The sequence below is a fragment of the Etheostoma cragini genome, chromosome 11 (genome assembly GCF_013103735.1).
Source record: "Etheostoma cragini isolate CJK2018 chromosome 11, CSU_Ecrag_1.0, whole genome shotgun sequence".
In the NCBI taxonomy this organism is placed as follows: domain Eukaryota; kingdom Metazoa; phylum Chordata; class Actinopteri; order Perciformes; family Percidae; genus Etheostoma; species Etheostoma cragini.
In genome coordinates, this window is record NC_048417.1 from 29,217,818 (window position 1) to 29,234,322 (window position 16,505).

The window sequence follows — 16,505 nt, forward strand, 5'->3', positions numbered from 1 at the left end:
TAGCTAATGTTAACGTTACCTGCTGTGTAACATGTGATTAGTTAGCCTGGTTAATCCATTTGCTACTGTAGCTAATGTTAACGTAACCTGCTGTGTAACATGTTATTAGTTAGCCTGGTTAATCCAGTTCCTACTGCAGCCAACGTTACGCTACCTGCTGTGTAACATGTTATTAGTTAGCCTGGTTAATCCATTTGCTACTGTAGCTAATGTGAACGTTACCTGCTGTGTAACATGTTATTAGTTAGCCTGGTTAATCCAGTTCCTACTGCAGCCAACGTTACGTTACCTGCTGTGTAACATGTTATTAGTTAGCCTGGTTAATCCAGTTGCTACTGTAGCTAACGTTAACGTTACCTGCTGTGTAAGGTGTTATTAGTTAGCCTTGTTAATCCTGTTGCTACTGTAGCTAACGTTAATGTTGTAATCATTAACATGCAACTCTGAGTAATAAAAAAGGTTATCCAATTTTCTACTGCATGCTGCCCTGAATTATAAACAATACAGACTAAATAGTGTGTTTTAAAGCTGAAGCCTAGTTGATGAAATATGTACATTTATTAAATACTTTATATATCTTAAAATATATTCTAAGAATTATAACAAATAATGAGGGAACAAATAAATACCAGTTTGAGCCTTATTATTATTTATTTCTGCATCACAGAAAATACAGTTCCTGAAAGAGTTCCACTATAGAAACGGTCTTTCTTCAGAGCTTCCTCCACACTGTGCAACAGTCAATAGCATCAGACACAGACACACACACACACACACATAAACACACACACACACACACACACACACAATCCATACATGCATAAGAAACTGCGTTAAGCTTCTTGCAAAGCAGTGCACCCACTCTGTGTGTATGTATGTGTGTGTGTGTGTGTGTGTGTGTGTGTGTGTGTGTGTTTGTGTGTGTGATGATCAAAGGGTTCCTTAGAATAAGCATTCAACCCCCACTGGTCTTAATTTCCTACATGGTGCACAATATAATGACACACACACACACACACACACACACACACACACACACACACACACACACACACAGTGCTCAAGCACCCACGCAGACACAATGGCATGTGTGTCAAATCCATGAGCAGTGGCAGTCTAATAACCCTGGGAACCAATTTTTCCCTTTAGAGCTCTCAGAAGAAGCATGTTATTTCTGCTTTTAGAGATGGATCCCCATTTACGTATATCAACCTGCATTAAGTAAAGTGGTTGGAGGGGTGCTACGTCAGAAAGAAATCCAATCAGTGCCAGAAGAAAAATCACAATTAAGTCATTTCAGCTGATTTTTTCACGTGATTATCTGTAAAAGCTTAATCCCTGACAAAATGGGACTGAAGGTGACCAATGCAGACCTGCTCATCACAGCAGAACACAGGGGAAAAAACGGACTTGCAATGTCCGCAATGTAACACCAGACTGCTAGTTTTGAAGACGCTCACTCACACACGCGCAGACACACACACACACACACACACACACACACACACACACACATACACACACACAAAGCCTCAGGGATTAACCCTAACTCCAAAGGGCTTCTGTCATTGTGTTAATGACACTGGGAATGCATTGGCTGATGTTCTGTAATCACGACCAAACTCCTGTTTTAATACTGCTAGTCAAAACAGTCCTCGCAGTGGTTATAAATACCGCCTCTATTTGAAGCTTGAGTTTGCATTATGCATTGATCTGCTATAAATGGTCCCATACAGAACCAGACAGACCCACAGAAACTCTGACAACACTGTTAAGCCCACTAAGGGATCAATCAAAAATCTGTTAGTTAACAGAAAGAGAAGAATCAGGCATGCTCCTACATCTCTTATTCCACAAACAAGATTCGTGTGTACAGAAACATTTTTGTTATTATTTACAGTTAATTGAGAGCAAAATGCATAGTGTTCCAGATTCTCACATATTCATTTAACTGTTTAATTCCCATCTATACTGACACCAGCATGAATGAGTAATCTAATAAATACTCTTATCAGTGCTGTGGATCAGCCAATCAAGCTAATGAAGTACTTAAGATCTACAGATTGAGATCTGTGCACTTTGGGATTTTTTGTATGTATGCTGCATCCTTCTAGGAGGGTTATGATGAGATCAATTCATTGCGAGAGTAATCTTAAAATGCGTCTGATTCCAACAAATGCTGCGGTACAGATTGATCAAGTTCAGACTCAGAGATTCTAATACCATGCAAAACCCTTTCCTGGGGTTCAGTTTAAATGAAACCTCATTCCCGCTGTGGCAGCGACACTGGGAGCAATGCAGTAGCCTGATCTTATTAAACCAGCACCTCAAGTTCTAAAACATGTAGATAAAAATGTAGTAACCATTTAGTCAAACATTTTAAGGGAACAGAAGGAGTCTGTTACTATTATGGTATGCCACATAACTATAGTGGGTGGTAAATAATGCTTACACTTTATAGGGTTATAGAGGGAATTAAGCTTAATATTTTAGTACATTTAATTTATCGGTGAGTACTATTGTTATCACAATATTCAACGTTTCCCAATATCGCATATTTGATTCATATCATGCAGCCCTGGTTTACATATTTACAGTAACTCTCATAGCTCTCATTATTTTGCCAGCAGTGGACCGAGATGACAGAAGTTCAGGCAAGCCGTGACTGAAGGCTCTGAGAGGAGGAGACGTACGCAGCAGAGACACTGTCTCCTCTGACGGAGACATGACTGAAAGAGGACAGAAGGTGTTACCTTCTTTACACACACACCTAGCTTCATTAAATAACAAGACTATACCAAACAGTAAGAAGATTAAGATTACATAAGAGAGTTCAAACTGTTATTTTCTACCACTGGGGAGATGGATCATCTTTTCGCCATTTAAATCTGAATAAAACGTGTGTGATCTGACGTTAGCAAAGACAATCTCATTCTATCCCAGTCTTACCTTCTCCAGCTGTCATGGTGCAAAGTCGCCCTCAGCACTGAAGCCAGAGAGGAATGCAGCTACATCTCTCTTTCTATCGCTCATTCTCTCTCTCTCTCTCTTTCTCTCTCCAAAGGGCTGCTTTGTTTTGCTCTTTCCCTCCCTCTCTTCTATCTACCCCTCTACAATCTCTATGCTACCACCCCATTCCCTTACCCTCTATCTCTCTGATAGGATTTGTACAACTATCACCAGTATGAAGACAAGACAAGACAGAATAAGGGAATTGTGTGTCTTGTGGAAATACTCCCAATTAAAGTGCAACGCAGGTTATTTTTCTGATAGTGTGTAGATATAGATGTCCACATACATTTATCCATACAGTTAACTTGTAACTCTAACTCAGTCATTTCATCATTTGCAAGAACTCCTCTCTTTCTTCTGTACACAGAGTTTATTTTTGAAGATCATTATCTGTCCACATTAACACCAGGCAGACATTCTTCACAGCTTTGAGGCAAATGGATTCATATTAAAATGAGTCAACATCTATCGTCACTACGTCAGTTCCAGTGCAGGCGTGAAACAGAGAAGTCGAGCCTGTGAGGAGCCAAGGGCAGCTGATGAATATAAAAAGGTATGGTAAAGGTAATGGGTACTTCATTTTCCCATACACATACATGTAGTTTAACACATCCCTCGAGGGAGCAGTGGGCATTTACAGTACCCGGGATAGGATGACCACCATCTAATAACTGCAAAAGTGAGTCATGTTTGCATGTTCCTCTTAACTTTCCAAACGAATTGTCAGCAACTCTGCTTAAGTTGAATGGGACAAACTCATCCAGCATTATTAATCTGAAAATAAAAGATATGTGTATGTATAAGAGAGCCCATTCATATCTTCTACACAGGGAAACAAGATTCTCATAGTCAAAATCTTAAATTAACAATGATTATTAAGCAATAGCCTCTACCCAGGAGCAGATTGTTGGACTTGTGTTATAAACTAGAAGAAAAAGAAAGAAGAAGTTGTTTGTTCATTACATAATTTATTGGATGTGTGTTCCAATATTTGCTCTGATTAAGTGATGAAATAATGATTTACGTTATTGGAAAGTTAGAGACAAAATAAATAATGATCCAAATCAATCCAGCAGAGGCTGAGATCTCCTGACTTTTAGTCTCTAGTATGGGTCAAGCTCCAAAAATGCTAGATCCTACAATTCCCAAGATGCAGTTAAATAGCATATTTCTTTAGACACTCCATGCTAGGTAAACGCCAACATCTTTAAAATTCTACAATTTACAATGCTTTTATATAATATTAATAATAATAATAGTAATAATAATAGTAACACATGACATAACCATGGTTTAAGGAAAGCTTGTGCAAGCCACAGAAGATATTATACAGCTATGTATGACCCTGCAGAAAAGTTCCATAAAAAAAAAAAATGGAAGTCAGTTTCAGTCAAGGTCAGTTTAAAAAGTTTGCTATTAAAAGATGTTCTGATGTCAGCTTGGTGAATGTGAATATGATCAAGCTTCTTCTCTCCTCTGAGACAGTAAACTCATTATCTTTGAGTTGTGTTTGAATCCACATTTTATAGACCAAACATCTAATCCATTCATCGAGAAAATAATAAATGTGTTCGTTCGTGATCGTTTTTTTGTTGTTGGGTTATTATTTTCTTGGGAGTTTTCAGCCTTTATATTGACAGGACAGCAGAAGAAATGAAAGGGGAAAGAGAGGGGGGAATGAGTCGGAGTCAAACCTAGGCCCACTGTGTCGAGGCGTAGACCTCTATATACAGTGTGGGCGCATGCTTTACCAACTGAGCTATCCGGGCACCCGTGATTTATTGAGTTGTTGTGTTGTGGAAGTTGAACTCCACATGTGAAATGTTGTGTGTGGATGCTGCAGACTGTTTTGTAATGCTGAGCCCTGTCTGACTCTATTCTCCTTGGCTCAGCTGTTGTTGCTCTAAATGCAATGTGGATGCAGTCAGCTGTAATGGGACAAAGTCAGCAGTTAGGATGTCAGGGCCATTCCACCTGCACAAAGATGGCAACTCTACGAACACACATACCACTCATAAGTGGACATATACATCTGCCTTTTTAATGTAATATGTCTCTTGTTTGCGGTTTTGTCCTGTCGATTATGATATATGTATGAAGTTTAGATGGATGCTTCTGGAAGACTGTGGTCTTTGGCTCTGCAGACGGACATCTGAATCTCCGGTGGACACACCCCTTCTGTGAGGAAATCTCATCCCCTTTAGCCCCAGGCTGTCCTTCTGTTCTGCAACCCCCCTTCTTCCTCCACACACAAAGCAATACACACGCTCGCAAATGGGAAGACAAGCAGGCACAGCCCAATGCATTGTAAAGGAAAGACACGTGGTGATACAGGAGAGAAGGACACTAGCCGTGTTTCCATCAACGTATTTCTATGCATATGTTGGATCACATTAGAAAATGTTGATGGAAGCGCTTTTTACACTTGCTTGAGGTGGTTTTTGCTTTTTTGAAAATGAGTTGGAAAAATGGGAGATGGAAACAGCTTTGCTGTAGCAAACACGTAAGTCACATGACTATAGTCCTGGTATCCATGAGATGGGGGAAGGATTGGAATATACACTTGTGACACAAGGTCCGTAGTGGAGTTGCGTTGCGCTGTAGCCTCGGCCTCACGTGGCCCTGCACACTGCGTGGATACAGCGGTCAACGCTTGTCTCGCTGACACCAAAGGTCTCTGTGTTCTGCACAGGTGGCCCACTTGTACAAGGCCACCTCTCTCTCTATTTAGCCAAACAACTTAGCTTCTAAACTCTTTTTTTGCGACATTTTAATAGTTTGCTTAAAATGAATGCAGGCTTCTTCTGAATGCTACTTAACTCATCATAAAAAGCTCTGCCATCAGATAGTCCTTACATTTTCTCCTGCAGCACATAAACGTAAGCCAAAAGAGGATAGCTACAGAGCAGTGATTGTATGAAAACATGCCACATTTCTGAATGACTTGATTTTAAACTGTGGGTATACTTTGTTGATGGATGCATATCAAAAAAGGTCGAAGAGGCACCTGGATTGCACATAACAAAAACAAAATGAATACCTGAAGCTGCAACAGCAAGCTAACATAATGACACACATGAGGAACACTTACCTGAACCGGAGGATACCATCATGTTCCCGGATCTTTGGACTTCATCAAATTTGTTGAAGATTACATTCAACCTGTAAAAACACAAAAAACAGAAATAATGTGCAAACAGGTGGTGGTGAATATGTAAAGAGGATACAAAATAAAAGACAAAAGGAGAGGGGAGAAAAAAAAAATGTGTGAGAAGATTGAAGCAGAGAGAATGATGGGCTGTAAAAAAGGACCCTGAACTGCACCTTCCATCACTTCCTAGTTGAGAGACTCTACCTCTGCTCTGTTCAGCAAGGCTGGCCAGGATTAAAACTGGCACATTCATGACAAACTGGCAGGCCAGAGAGAGACGTGGTGCTGGAACGCAGCGGAACATAGTCCGGTGTAAAAAAGGGCACTAAAGGTGAAAGGAACGGTCTCCACATGTCAGCTGGCATGTAGTCTCACCTTGCTAGACCTCCCTCCCTGGTTACACCACAGATGCATTCTGGGATAGGAGAAAAACCCTCTGGGTTGTTTGCATTTATTAAAACCAGTCCCAATGGTCTTGGGCGGTGCTAAGAGACGGGGTCTCTGCTAAATAGTCTCAGGAAGGAACTTGTTTTGGTGGAACATTTACACACCACGTTCTATATTAAATGAAGTTAAGTGTGCACACAATACAGTGAGGTGAGCTGTTTAAATGAGCTGATACATGTCTAAAAGTGCTTCTCTCTTACCAGTGGATCTCTGTATGTGGTCCTGCCAATCAGCGCTAAAACGTCCCAGTTAGAGAGGAAATTCCCCAAAAGAACCAAGCAAGACCGCCTTGTTGCAAAATTAAAAGTTTCTTCAAAACTTGACATTTTCAGCGTGTAGCTCACTAGCTTAAAGATTCTTGTTGTTTCCTGAAGCAAATGGATTTTGCAAACGGCAACAAAGAGAGTGAAAGATGAGGGGTAAAGCCTAGTCTATATCATGATGTTCCACTTCCTGCAGCACGGGAATTGCTCCAATGCTGCAGAAGATTCCACCAGATGCATGTATTTTTGCCGGATGTCCGTCCCTGTCCTCTTTCTAACCTCTGGTGGATTTCTGAGGACTATGGTTACCTGGTCCTCAGATCTCTGAAGGGTAAATCCAGACCGCTAGCTAGATTATCTGTCCAGTCTGAGGACTACGGTTACCTGGTCCTCAGATCTCTGCAGGATAAATCCAGACAGCTAGCTAGACTATCTGTCCAATCAGAGTTTTCTCTCACTATTGTAGAGCGGCTCCGTCTGGTGCTTAGCGCCACCTATGACAACTTTGATTGGTTTATAGAAATACCATTAAACCCAAGGACGTTTTTCTCCTTTCAGGAAAGCTGTGTGGAATAGCAAGACCTTCCTGTACTCCGCAGCGGGTGGATGGTCTGGCAAAACAAGACTAGGCACATGCTTTCAGGCTTTATCCTGGTAATGTACCTTCGTTGATCCAGAATAGAATGCCTGTGGTATAAAAAAAAGACATACAGCTCGTCCAAACCTAACCTATGAAATTCTGGTACCCTGTTGTTCAGGGTTGGTTACAAGACAGATGACTATAAATCAGAGTAAGTGGCTAAATCCAGCTGTGGTGTTCTGTCGTGAGCTTATATCAAATGTATCAAACACAAGCAATGAAAAAGGCATAGAGTAACTTCTGCAGTCTAAGATATGGGAAGGTGAGGACGTTTTTAACAGGAATGTAAATAATGACAACCCAAGCTTGTCAGAAATTGAACCCGACTGAGAAGCTGCAAATCTATTGCATGACTGCTGTATCGCACTGCATTTTTTTAAGATAGATGTACTTGAGAAACTGGAAACTGTTTAAAGCTCCCCGAGTAGATCAGAGTTCTAAAACTGCCATGTTTCATTCTGCCACTAGTGGGAAAAACAGATTGGTGCAGCCTGCTACCTCTATGTTTTCACATATGAACTCCGGACCATGGACGAGGATTCAGGTCCCTACATAGTCCAGAGTCTCCCTTTCTCAAATGTAGCACACAACAGAATCACCTTCTTCTTCTTCTTCTTCACCCTCAGAAGTAGGTTTTCTTCTGGTTTCAGGTTCACGCCCGTTCCCTAGGTGAGAATGTTCGCACTAGATCGGACATTACACAGACTTAGTTCTAGGGAGCTGGCAGGGTAAAGACCGTTTGATTACCCTTCTGACTGATACGGACATTTGCCTTCTCCTATACAGCTCCGCTGGGTAATGGCTACATATTTTCAGTTTTGCAGTGCATGTGTAGAAAGGGTTTTAGTGTCGAGACATGGGAGAACATGTTCTTCTCACCATCATCTGTGTGTGTAGGAGTAAGTACAAGAAAGGGAGAAAGGATGCAAAAGTAGAGAAGAACAAACAAAAGAAAAGGATGGAAGGAGGGGGCAGTGACAGGCTGGCAGCTTCCTGTTGTCGTACCGTGACTGTGGCAGGCCCTTTTTGCTGAGATCCATCCTCACCCTCTCACCCACGTGTTTGTAGATCTCCACCAAGCAGCTCATAGCACCGTCACGCACCTGGTGACCACAACAACAAGTCAAATCATGAACTCCTTTGTATGTTGGTCCTTCTTGACAGGTTCCTCTGACTCATTTGGGGCCTATTTCTTACATTTGTACTATAGTAATTGGGTTTGGACCTTGTTTCAACGCACTGCTCCACCATGCTTAACTGCACTACTGAAAGCTACCACTAGTGGAAGGAACATGAGCTCTTCCTCCCAGTGAAAACCCATACTGACAAGCTACAGACAGGATTTGTTTAAAGAACTATTTTCATCATCAATTTATAGTTAACAATTAGTTTGTTTGTTTGAATATTTAATAATGTAGTTCTTAAAATGTCAAATATAACTGCAGTAACCAGAAACCCTGAGAATATCTAAGAAAGGGTTATTTCAATCATCAGTAATCAACAGTTAAACTCTTCCAGATATTTAGTTGACAACTAAATGAAAGTTCATCCTAACACTTTAACCTGCGGGTAGTTAGGTATTTTTACTTGATTTGATCTTGATTATCAAAATAGTCTTTAATGAATCTGTCTTTGCTCTGTATCATATGGGAAACACCCTAAGTATTGGAATTTCTGACAGCACATGTCCCAACTTTAAGGTCCTTAAAACTTTAGAATGGAATACATTACATTTCACAACAGCGAAAATGTACATGAGCAGGCATACCTGACTTGTGGGGTCCCCCAAGAGGTTACATATGTGGGGAACAATTTTACTGAGGGTCAGGCCTTGAGCTCCGTATCTAGAAAACAAGAATTCAAATAAATTATCTCAATGAACAAATGTGGGATATATATACGATATAAGAGCACCTATTGTTCGGACACTGTAGTGAAAAGATCAGAATTTTGAAATGTAATAACAAGAAGTCTGTCTCAGATGTCTACCTTTTGAAAACAGCAAATTATCAAATGACTGCTAGGAAAGTTAAAGCAAGTAGTTGTTTTTTCTTCCCAGCAAGAAGATAAAGTAAAGAAAATCAACATCAACAGCATAGATCCATTAGAATTCACAAGATATGAATGATACTTATAATAAACATGGGGAAATGCTGTAGAAACAATGAAATGATATCAAGGAGTATGCAAATAGTGACTTTCTACTCTCTTCACCATTACGACCCATAGAAGGTAAATGGAGCGAGAGGCGTTTGACTCACGTGCTCAGCGTGGCGATGAGGCAAAGGCACACTCCTTCTCTGGTCCTGTTGTTCTTATGTTTGAAGCCTCCCAGCATTCTGTCCCACACATACTGCAACGACACACACACCAAAACAATACGCTTTGTTGTTGCTTAATGGATCATTGCAATACCATAGATTATAGGACAGGATATAGACAACAGGCAGTTTTTAGACCAAGCTGGCCACTATGTATGTTCCCCTACCTAACTTGATAGCATGCCACACATCCTGTATCTTTTACCACACCTTGCAATTACTGTACAAAAAGGTGCTTTAAAAGCTATCCAAAGGTTTAAGTAATAATAATAATGATCTATTTACTGATATCATTGATCTTCATCTAGTTAAACCCAACAGTTTATGTCTATGGATAGACTGAAAGTGTATCAACCAGAGGCAAGAGTGTATGGCTGCCGCCTGAAGCGTCCCATGTCATCCGTCCCGTCTCATGCGGTCCTGTCTCAAGCCGAGTTGTGTCCAACGGTAAATTCAGAGGGTCAAAATACGAAATCGCGAATAATTTTCCCGAGGGAGTCACGGGTAAGTTCGTGACCACATTTGTTACAATTAACTGAATAACGTAAAAACTGTTGAAGTAACAATTTTGCCCTACATGTAGTTTGCTCATTTCTCAATGTCATGGTTGTGTTGACAAGATAAACGCAGACTATCGTCTGGATTTTTTTTTAAACTTAACAATAACGGCAATCATACAAATGAATAAAAAACTAAAAATATATGTCCATCTATAAAATAAATGCAGATTATAGGCAAACTAAAAAAATCCTTCTTTACTTTTAAAAATAAAAGCTTGCATCTGGAATAAAATACTATATCTCTTACTTTCCAAAGTAAAAGCTTGCATCAACTATCATGCTAATGAATAAAGTATATATATATTTTTTTAATATTTAAAAATGTATAGCCGTCTTTAAAATAAATGCAGATTATAGTCAAACTAAAAAAATTCATTCTATAGCTGCAATTTTGATCCAAGTTACAGCTATAGAAGGAATTTCTCTCCCGAGTGGTCAAGCATTTGGTTTTGTTTTAATTTTTTTTTTTCTTTCATACAATACAACACAAAATACAACAGAACCGCTGGCGCTGAAGTGGGAGAATAAAACAATCGCATTCTGGCCCAAGGCCGTGGCAGCAGAGATACGCAGTCAAATGCAGGACGGGTCCCAGAGACCCGAAGGCAGGGGCCGCAGCAGTAGAAAAATACAACAGCATTCTTCCCCGGGTCTTAGAGACCCGAAGGCCGATGCCGCGTTAGTAGAAAAATCCAACGGCGTTCTTCCCCGGGTCCCAGAGACCCAACAACATTCTGCCCCGGGTCCCAGAGACCCGACAGCATTCTTCCCCGGGTCTTAGAGACCCGAAGGCCGATGCCGCGTTAGTAGAAAAATCCAACCGCGTTCTTCCCCGGGTCCCAGAGACCCAACAACATTCTGCCCCGGGTCCCAGAGACCCGACAGCATTCTTCCCCGGGTCTTAGAGACCCGAAGGCCGATGCCGCGGTAGTAGAAAAATACAACCGCATTCTGCCCCGGGTTTCAGAGACCCGACAGCATTCTGCCCCGGGTCCCTGCACCGGGTCCCAGAGAGCCGACAGCCGAGCCAGCAGAGCTACAGTCGAATGCTCTCGCCATGCTGATAAGAAGCTGTATTTGCAGCAATGTCCCGGACAATTGTGAAAACAATATAGAATGTACAATTAAAAAGTCTTGGAAAGAGTGTAACATGTTTATTTTTGTAGTCTTGTTCTTGTTGTGTGCAGAATCAGATCCTTGGTATCCCTCCTCAGGAGATCCTGCCGTAAGTCGGCAGAAACTGCTGCGTCGCTGATGCAGGTTTCATCAAATGTAGGCTACGTTAATATGGAACAACACAACCATAACAGAGAAATGAGCAAACTATACGTATGAAAAAATTGTCACTTTAACAGTTTTTAACGGTTTTTAATTGATTGTAACAAATGTGGTCACGAATTTACCCGTGACTCTGGAAAAAATTTTGCGATTTTGTATTTTGACCCTCTGAACTTGCCGTTGGACACACCTCGGCATGAGAAGGGACAGATGACATGGGACGCTCCAGGCTGCAGCCATACTCGTCTCACCAGAGGTGGAAAGTGGAAAATGTGGAGGCTGGGGGGGTTTGACAGCTATGATGTTTCTCTCTCATGGGGGGGGCAAATTCTCTTGGCAGGCAAAGCAGAGAAAGGGGAGGTAACCTTGCCCCTTATGACCTCATAAGGAGCAAGATTCCAGCTCGGCCAATGAGAGCTTTTATTTTCTCAAAGGCAGAGCGGGATACCCAGGGCTCGGTTTACACCTACTGTATCTCCCTTTCAAGCCACTGAGGGCATCAAAAAGAGAATTTGTCTCCATCCCAAACCAGAATCAGCTTTAAATCAAGTCCTAATCTAGCCCCACTACAAGTTTCCGATTATTTCACAGGAGTTACCGTGAAAATTGTTTGCATCATGAATACAAGACCACCAAACAGATTCAGCAGCATTGATTCCCAGCAAATCATTGCAGCATGATGGCGCTAACGTTAGCACATAGTAGTATGGACGGAGCCACGATAGAAAATGAAGAAAACCGAGATCCAGAGATTCAGGAGACAAGCAGCAAGACATTCCCATCATCCTCGGCCTGATCTCAGAGAGATGTTTGAGACAGTATACATCAAGAAGGACTCCTAGCCAATGTGCTGGGAAACTTCTTCATTAATGTCTGTTTGATAATTCATATTTCATCCTTTATTTTCTTTCCAGAAGCCATATCTGAGCCCACACATACATACATATAGAGTCCCTTAAATGTTAAGGGGAAGATTAAAAAAGAGGAACTGGATCTGTGAATTCTCACAGAATCCCATCTGGATTCATATCTTGCTGCTCAGTCATACTCTTATTAACGTGTAGTCCCAGTCTCTGTCCCAGTAATCATGTATAGGATGTTGTAGGTCTGTTGGCAGACAGCCATTTAAAATGGAGACAACGACATATAAAGTTCCTCAGCTTGTACTAGTAACATGTGTGTGTCCAGTACATTCTCGAGGATACTTTTACTTTTATACTTTAAGTACATTTCCAAGCCTGTACTTTGTTGCTTTTACTTGAGTAAAGAAGTTAAAATCAGCACTTCTACTTTTACCAGTGTATTTTTTACACAAGTATCTGTTCTTTTACTTGAGTAGAGGAAGTGTGTAATTTTGCCATCTGCTGGGGGCCATAGCCAGGTTGGGGGAACGCATATTAATGATTAAAAAAAACTCATGAAGTGATATTTTCATGCCTAGGGATCTTTAAGTAAGTTTTGTTTGTAGAGTTGTCCTTTGGTAAATTTTAAATCACAGCTCTTACTAGAAGTATAAAAAAGATCTCTAACGTTGTTATGTATCTGTCAACAAACTAAAATCAAAAGCGGCTTTGTGCCCTTATCAAATGTGATTTAATCAAATAAGTAAGTATGAATAAGACATAAAAGAAGATGTTGTTTTCACACACACACACTCAGTCAGTCACTCGCACACACACACTCACACACCCACAAAATCACTTACACACACACTAGCCAGTCAGAAGCAGAGAATGAGGGCCCTGACAGTACCTAGGTAAGGACTACTAGCCAGTCAGAAGCAGAGTATGAGGCCCTGACAGTACCTAGGTAAGGACTACTAGCCAGTCAGAAGCAGAGTATGAGGGCCCTGACAGTACCTAGGTAAGGACTACTAGCCAGTCAGAAGCAGAGTATGAGGGCGTGCCATGCTAGCAGCTGGGCTAGCATTATAACATTTGTCTCTGAAGTAAAGGCTGGACTGCAACAGAGCTGTTTGGAGCAGGTTGTGAACAGTGGTTTCTGTTGGAGATGGTAAGTCCCTTTGCGGGGGGGGGGGACTTTGGACTTTTTCCCTTTGTAAACCTATAACATGCCAAAGAAATTATATAACAATAAAGGTAAGGGAAAACACCAAAAAGCAGAATATGAGCACTTTACTAAGTAAAATATTGTTGTACTCTTTCCACCTCTAGATCACAATATCAAAGGCTTGAGAACCAGATTAATTCCAAGAGCTCAGTACGGAACGTCATCCCTTTGAACAAGCTGTATTTTATCTAGGACCATGTAAGACGAAGACGAATGAAGGCTGTGTGCTAGAATCCTAAACTCATGGATGAAATGACCCCTCTGTGTGTGTGTGTGTTTGTGTGTGTGTGTGTGTGTGTGTGTGTGTGAGAGTGTGTGTGTGTGTGTGAGTGTGTGAGTGTGTGTGTGTGTGTGTGCGCGTGTGTGTGAGAGAACGTGTGTGTTGGTACCTGTGGGCTGGCAGCTTGTTCCATGATCTTTAGCAGCACTGTTTGGTCTTGTTCTCGCACTTGGTCTTTTGAATCTCCCAATCGATCAATTAGGCTGGGCAGAACTGTGGGAAAGAGAACAGGGGGAACACTTCAAAACACTAAACTGAAGAAAAGTAAAACAGATTAGCAGTGGGGCATCACAGGTGGGGGGGGGGATTAATAAAGAGTGTTGGGTATTTTACACTGTCAAGAAGTGTTGTCTCGGTGGCTTTGTGTTACTAACATGTTTCTTGCTATCCCATCATTTAACTAACATTTCTTAAATATGTTACAAAAATATTCAAACATAAAAAGCCCAAATGTATTTCTGGATTTGTCCTTAGGTGGGACAAACTGTCAGGCATCCACAAAAACCAAGTCAGAGTTCATTTAAAAATGGTTTAGTTAAACTGAGAAGCTGGTGAGACTCCCCAAGAGAAAGGGAAATGGTTAACTACCAAGAAAATATAATGTTTTGGGACTGATGCCGTTCAATTTAACTTGACAAAAAGTAACCTTAAAATTCCAAATTTCCTATTTTTCTATTTCTGTGTTTTAAAAGCGGAGTCTTTGAGGCCGTAAAAGACACAGGGCTCTGTAAATCCCTCCCCACAAGTCGGAGGCTTCAAGCTACACTGAGAAAATTATGATATTTCATGATAATGTTTACAATACACAAACCACACAAAAATATAAATAAATTGACCAACTGCAATAAAGTAAACCAAAAAGTGAGTCTGACCTGTTCCCACGTGGGTCCTGAATCGCTCCTGTAACCTTGTCACTAAGGCAGATAACAGGTCCAGGCCAAGCAGAGCCACCTGGTGGAGACACAATTAAGCACATAAATACATCTTCATACAATTTTAAAATCATTTTTTTCCCCAAATAAACCACATTGATCCTTACATACAGCTCATAATCTCGAATTAATGGAATTATCTTAGTGACAGACATGGCCAAAACCAGGTTAAAGGCTGTATTAGAAATCTTCTCTTGCAAAGGATTATGGGTAAGTAGAGCATTTTTACGTTCCTATGCTTGTGCTGGGTTTATGGATGACATTGGGGTCCTGCAACCTTCACCCCATCACATTGTAAGAGATCTGGGCCCTGAAGTAGCACTTAAACCCATGTTGAGTCGTGCACTATGACTGTGCACCGTGGGACCAAACATTGATATAAAACCACAGGACACAATTACTGAAGCTTTCCTTGTCTTAGGAGGAGAGAGCTGCTGAACGCATAGTGAGAACAGCCCTGCCGACACTGTAACAACACATACGCATCACCTGGGCTCCTGTCCAGTGTATTATGCGATTTTTGGGACCTTTAAAATTTGTCAATATGAAAAGTGACATATAATTATCTATGAAGTAATGAAACTTCACTGCCACCAGGTGGCAATACACTGAACCAACAGAATTAAGATTTGACAATTTTCTATCTCTGCTGACACAGCATGCAAATTCCTTTTATTTTTTGTCATGGAACTTTCTTTTTTTTAAGTTATTTGTATTGGTATTTAACAGGTAAGTACACAAGACAGAGCCCTCCCCTGAAATTGTTTTGTGGTTATAAACCACAATACCTTATAGATAGAGATATACACCTAAAGTCATAACCGTATTACAGACAGAGGCGTAGCCCTTTTTCGAAGAACGGTAACCCCCGTATTTTACCCCCATACCTTGAATTGGGACTCACTTCCCGGCAGGGTATACTTTATCTTGACCAACTTTAAGTGAAACAACACATCTTTCAGCCATCTGGCATGACAAGGAGGTCTAGACCCCTTCTAGTCACAATTGTTGTGAACGCAATCACATTGTGCATTTTAAATGAGCAATTTGCATTGACACCAAACAAGGCAGTAATGGGTTGCCCATCAGTGGTGATCCCAAATGCTTTACTTAGAGATCCAAACACTGGCTCCCAGAGAGCATGAACGCTGAGGCAGGCCCAAACATAAGAAACTCAGGCGTTGTGCTGTGCTTTTCTGCTCTGGAGTCTATTGTCATCTACACATTTCCATTTTATGTTATCACATGCGTCTTTTTCTCCCACTGGAAGAACAGGTAGTGACAACCCAGCAGGCAGAAGGCCCGGTGTCAACAGGCCTGATCCTCAGATCACTCCCTTTGTTCTCTAACTGGGGGAATTACAGTCATTAGACTGATGACAGGCCCCATACAAAGACTTGATGAGAGCTCTGAGAGGGATCAGCAGAGTTTAACAATGGTGTAAAGCTCCAGAGAAACTCAACTTCTCCTTAAATCTAAGTTCAGCCCTTCTGAGGAAAGATTGATACAGGAGGTCTTTCTAACCTTTCTTAGTGAGGCCACTAGAGGTAT

At 41.2% G+C, this 16,505-nt stretch overlaps 1 protein-coding gene across 41 annotated transcripts in view; it reads right to left on the reverse strand.

Annotated features, from left to right (window-relative positions):
• The window catches only part of clasp1a (cytoplasmic linker associated protein 1a), an 83,964-nt gene that overhangs the window by 45,535 nt on the left and 21,924 nt on the right, over window positions 1-16,505 (reverse strand). For 40 of the 41 annotated variants that reach the window (XM_034885590.1, XM_034885592.1, XM_034885604.1 and 37 more), the window contains exons 2-7: window positions 14,895-14,973; window positions 14,132-14,235; window positions 9,775-9,866; window positions 9,282-9,357; window positions 8,519-8,616; window positions 6,104-6,174 (exon numbers count right to left, since the gene is read on the reverse strand). In XM_034885590.1, coding sequence (XP_034741481.1) covers window positions 6,104-6,174; window positions 8,519-8,616; window positions 9,282-9,357; window positions 9,775-9,866; window positions 14,132-14,235; window positions 14,895-14,973 — 520 coding nt within the window. Of the gene's footprint in view, window positions 1-2,949; window positions 3,057-6,103; window positions 6,175-8,518; window positions 8,617-9,281; window positions 9,358-9,774; window positions 9,867-14,131; window positions 14,236-14,894; window positions 14,974-16,505 lie in introns of those variants that run through there. The other variant, XM_034885598.1, reaches the window with a different exon arrangement.